The 5,364-nt window shown below is 35.7% G+C and overlaps 1 protein-coding gene across 1 annotated transcript; it reads left to right on the top strand.

The window, feature by feature from the left end:
- The first annotated feature begins 737 nt into the window (after window positions 1–737).
- LOC123313992 lies at window positions 738–3,066 on the top strand. Its single transcript, XM_044899105.1, has 2 exons — window positions 738–1,043; window positions 1,505–3,066. The coding sequence occupies exon 2, from the start codon at window positions 2,290–2,292 to the stop codon at window positions 3,064–3,066; it is 777 nt and encodes a 258-aa protein (XP_044755040.1). The 5' UTR covers window positions 738–1,043; window positions 1,505–2,289.
- The last annotated feature ends 2,298 nt before the right edge of the window (window positions 3,067–5,364 follow it).

Raw genomic sequence — 5,364 nt, forward strand, 5'->3', positions numbered from 1 at the left:
TCGACAATTTGAAGCTCGCCGATCCAGAGTTCTACACCTCAAGGCCAATCGACATCATATTGGGTGCTGATGTCTATGGTTCCATCATTCTTCCTCAACTCCGACAAGGGCCACATGGGTCAACTCCAACAGCTCAGCTCTCGATCTTTGGATGGTTGGTCCTAGGTCCAATATGCCCTCATCAAGAAGTCTGCTCAAGTGTGTCTCCTCAATACCATGCCACTCAAGAATCTGACCTTCAAAGCCTTCTCGAAAAGTTCTGGGAACAAGAAGAAGTCAAGTCCACCTCCGTAAGTCACCTCACTGCTGACGAGCAGGAATGTGAAGACCACTTCAAGACCACTCACTCTCGACTTCCTTCTGAACGATACATGGTAAGACTCCCATTAAAATCATCATCTAATCTTTTGGGATCTTCCAGACAACGTGCCTTCCGATGCCTCCAAAGACAATTTCGCAAGTTCGAGGGAAACCAAGAATATTGCCAGCTGTACACGGACTTCCTCACTGAATACGAACAACTCAAGCACATGAAGAAGGCTCCCTCAGACATCTCGCATCCCAGATACTATTTGCCGCATCATGGAATTCTCAAATCAGACAGCTCCTCCACCAAATTGCGAGTAGTGTTCAATGGTTCCAGTCCCACCTCAACAGGCCTCTCACTGAACGACATCATGCACACAGGAGCGAAACTTCAGTTAGATGTTATTGATGTATTGTTCTAGGTACTGTAACGATACGATCGTTACAATTTTTTCTTTTTGAAATTCAAATTTATTCATTACATATTTGTTGTACCGCCACTGCATTTGTACGTGTATCGAAGAATTCAGATTTGCAGATGGGCGCATGTTTTCAATCTGATAAGATATTAATCGGTTATTCGAAGATTTTATTCTTTCTTTTCTGCTTTGTCTGGTGAATGAGATAAGTCATCAGAGTTGAGTTCTTGATATAGATATTTTTTGGTATTAAATTTTGAGATTTAGTTAGTATTTCATAGTTTCTATTGGTTTAGTGAAACTCAATTAAAAATTGAGGTAAGATGCCTTTATATTTTAAAATATATATATATTTTTTTTGTTTTTACAATCTCCTCTGCCCAACAAAGATTTTTTTTTCAAACGAAATTCGATTCATCCTTGCCGTTCAGGTTCATTTTCATTCACTTCAAAATTAATTTTTTTATAGATTTCATTATTCAGATCATTTTCATATTCAAAATCTCACGCCATATAAAATAAATCTTCACTAAAATGTTCCCTTCAATTCAATTCACTCATTAAAAATTTTTCATTCCATATTCATAATTCAATGTAACGGTTAAAATCAGTTCCAATTTTATTTGCTAGATTATTATTATTTTATTTTTGAAAAATGGCTGTCGATTCACATATGTAATTTTTTTATACTTGAGTACACAACTTTTTATGCGAAACATGGACGGCAAGGACAATAATATGTTCTACTGAACGGTCTCTGAAAGAAATTAATTTTACAGTTTTTGGGTGAAGCCCAGATTTTCGATTTGAATATATATTTCCAAGTTGAACTTCGTTGACCAACATCCAACTTCGAAGAATCAATCACACCTGAAAACTGTGGTGATCAGAACCTGGAAATCCTTATATGGTGCTGTGTACAGTATCGTACCAAATCAGATGGTTCTTCCTGCATAGGAGCACTTCACCTGGATTTTAATTGCTAATGGAAGTATTCTGTTATATATTTTGTTATTTCATTCGATATCCAATTTATATAATTTCGTATGCTCTATTTCATTTTGCATTTGAGACATTGCGCTTCGAAGCTATTCATAATAATTTTCATTGTTTAAATCCAATTGTAAGCAGCTATTTTTCAATATTTCACTCTTAACTTTTTATTCTTATTTGAGCAATTTAGTCTATCTTATTAATAAATCTCTGAAAGTGGATAAATTTGTTTTTGTGTGGGAACCAAAGCCTTCGAAATTGCTTTCTATTTTGAAAATAGGTTCCGGGCTAGCTACAACCTATTAACCCCGACCACCTCTCCGACTGAAGCTAGTAACTAACAGATCTCTGAAGAGAGGAAAAACACTTAATTGGTTACACAATTTTTGGCGCCCAACGTGGGGCAAATTTTTCGTATTTTGCATCCTTTGTTAAAATTTCTGCAATTTTGAAGGCTCCTCACACAATCACATATCCATAGGTATCTTTTTCACATTGCAAAAGATAGCACGACAAGCGATTATCTCAGCTGGTATTTGTCTCCACAACATTCTTCACTTTAGTCTTCATTATGGTTAAATTAAATCCAAATCATTTGAGAAGTTTCGAACTAACCTATGAAATATCAATAAGAGGTATTGTTCCCCCCACTACTGTTCAGGAAAAACGGAAAGTTTTAAGAGGTCTTTTATCTCAGGAAAATTCCGACAGGAGTTTTGTTGAGATATCAGACACATATAAGTTTGATGAGAATGTTAAAGAAATTGGTGACACTTTAAATGACATTGAAGCTTTGCTGCAACATCTTAGTGATAAATCTTCTGATGATGATAAAAAGTTGGAGTCTAGAATAACTCACGCGACAGGGCGAATTTCGAGGTTGTTCGCACAATCAGAATCTGAAAACAATGTTAAACAAGAACTTTTGAAAAGAGTATTAATTTTGGAAGCGGATCTTTCTGATAGGCATGTTAATAGAGATCCAATTGTTCAATCGCCATCTCATTCATCACAAAATAACAATCCATTACAATCATCAACTCCAACTCATCATAGTGCAGCAGGTTTCTCGGTGCCTACTAAAAAGGTCCCAGTTTATAAATGGGGTATAAAGAAATTTTCTGGAAAAGAAGATTTATTATCTTTTTTAGAATTGATTGACTCGTTAAAATCCTCAAGGGGTTGTGATAATGCCGATCTTTTTGATTCAGCTGCCGATCTTTTTGAAGGTGATGCTTGGACGTGGTGGCATAATAACTTTCTGAAGAATAGATTTAGTGATTGGTCTGATCTAGTTTCTAAACTAAAATCGACTTTCTTCATAGTAGTCATGATGAAATTAAGTTAGCCGAGATCAAGTCAAGAAAGCAATCAATTAGAGAATCAGTAACTATGTTCATCACAGATATGGAATGTCAATTCAATAGATTAAATTCTCCACCTTCTGAAAAGGAGATTGTTGGAATCATAAAAAATAATTTATTACCCGATTATGTGAAAGCTTTAGTTTTTCAGGATGTTGAGACTATTACGGATTTAACTTCCCTTTGTAAAAAAGTTGAAGATGTTCTGTCACTCAATCTTCCTTCAGGTCCTAGAAGGACTATTGTCTCCGCAATTTCTTCTAATGTAAAATGCTGGAATTGTAATATGTCAGGGCATGTTTTTTCGGATTGTCAAAAAGAAATGAGGAAGTTTTGCTTTTTATGCGGAAAAGTTGATTTTACCTGAGATGTCTAAAACTCTGGTGTATTCACTGATTCGATTTTGTTTTTAATTTCGTGGGGATATGGGATCAGTTTCGTTTCTCCTACTGTAGGTAGCGCTGTTTGGAATTTGACAGTGCATTGTCAATTGATATTTGAAAATAATTTGAATACTTGCTACGACTCACGAATATGTTCTATTTATAAACGATTATTGGTGTGTGAAAATGAATTAGTTTCGAGAAAGGGATGTAGAACATTCATTTATTCAACATGTCGTTCAGTTTTCTGTATGGACAATCAAGAACTACAGCTAAGAATTCGGTGTTGTTGGAATTTGAAGCAGAACCAACCACCATAAAACTAAGTTTTATGGAAACTTCAGCAATGTTTCAAAGAAACTGTATTGGAAATACGTAATGTGAATTGTGAGCATGTATTGAGAATCAGAAATACATAAATCTATTCGAATCTGTTACTTAAAATATTCTTCCTGATAGATATAGTGAAAATTCCCTTTCCGTCAACTGAATATATTGGATATTTGACCAATCAACTGTGTTTTATTAATATCATATTGAATTATCCCCCCTCACGAATTCAATTTGTCAAACGGAAATTATCTTGAAGAAAAATAGTAAATACTCCTTCGAACCCTTATTCGATAGTGTTGAAAATATTGAAGGATTTGTTTTTACAAAGAAAATTAAAGTGTAAATCACAAATAATCCTTAACAGCTGACAAAATGGGCCGGTTCATATTTTGAACTCGTTGATCGATATTCGATATATGAACGCAAAACAAAATAAAACGAGAGATCATTGGACTTCCTTTGGTAGAACAAGGATAGAACGAAGCAAATGACATGGTGGCGCCGCCACGAAACTGATCCCATATCCCCGATTTTCTGAAATGTTGATGCTTGCAAAAAGTGACAAGTGCACACACCAGTGTTTTAGACATCTTAATTTTACCAAACGTAACTGCCCTAACTGTTCAAAAAACGCGAGCAGGTACTGCAATCAGGCAGACGTTGCAGGACCTTCGGGAGAAAAAGCAAAGCCTGCCAACAAAGTTCAGAACGGGACCAAGTAATTCATATAGATTTCGAGTCTGAAAGGAGAGGGTGGCGTGAATGGCTCATCACAGTTGAAAATTTTTATGGTAACAAAGTTATACCAACAAAACCACCTCTTTCGGACTTGAAGTCTTCAAAATGTCATCCTGTTGAGATGAGTCCAGTTTTGGCTAATAAATTTGGTGATAATCGTCCTTACATATCGGTTAAAGTATTCAATGATTCGGTAACAGCTTTGTTGGACAGTGGGAGCAACGTTTCAATCCTGGGTAATTCGGCTCTCTTTTTGTTGAAGAAATATAATTTGTCCTTGAATTATGATATATCTGTTCAGGTCTCGACAGCAGATGGACAAGAGCAGAACACACTAGGTTTTATTCATGTTCCTATTTGTTTAGAGGGTACATCGAAAACAATAAAACTTTTGGTTGTTCCTTCTATTACGCACAAATTAATTTTGGGGATGGACTTTATCCGATGTTTTGAACTGTCCATAGATTTTAGGGATAATTCATTCAATTCAGAAATGTTGAATATTTCTGCGATTCGTGCTATACATGGCACTGAATCTCTGACTAAAGAGCAAAAAGCTCAACTCGATAGTGTTGTCAATTTGTTCGAGAATATCAGCCCTAAAGATAAAATTGGTAAAACTCATTTATATACCCATCACATAGACACCCAGGGTTCGAAACCAATAAAGCAGAGGCAATATCCTTTGTCTCCAGCTATGTTGAAGATTTTGAATAATGAGGTAGACAAGATGTTGAAATTGGACATAATCAGACCGGTAACTGAATGTTCTCCGTGGTTAAGTCCTTTGTGGTTAGTCAAAAAGAAGGACGGTTCATATAGGGTGTG

The sequence above is a fragment of the Coccinella septempunctata genome, chromosome 5 (genome assembly GCF_907165205.1).
Source record: "Coccinella septempunctata chromosome 5, icCocSept1.1, whole genome shotgun sequence".
Taxonomy (NCBI): domain Eukaryota; kingdom Metazoa; phylum Arthropoda; class Insecta; order Coleoptera; family Coccinellidae; genus Coccinella; species Coccinella septempunctata.

Bases quoted from the DNA above. Each gene is read 5' to 3' on its own strand.
- LOC123313992 (XM_044899105.1), top strand. From the start codon at position 2,290: ATGGTTAAATTAAATCCAAATCATTTGAGAAGTTTCGAACTAACCTAT.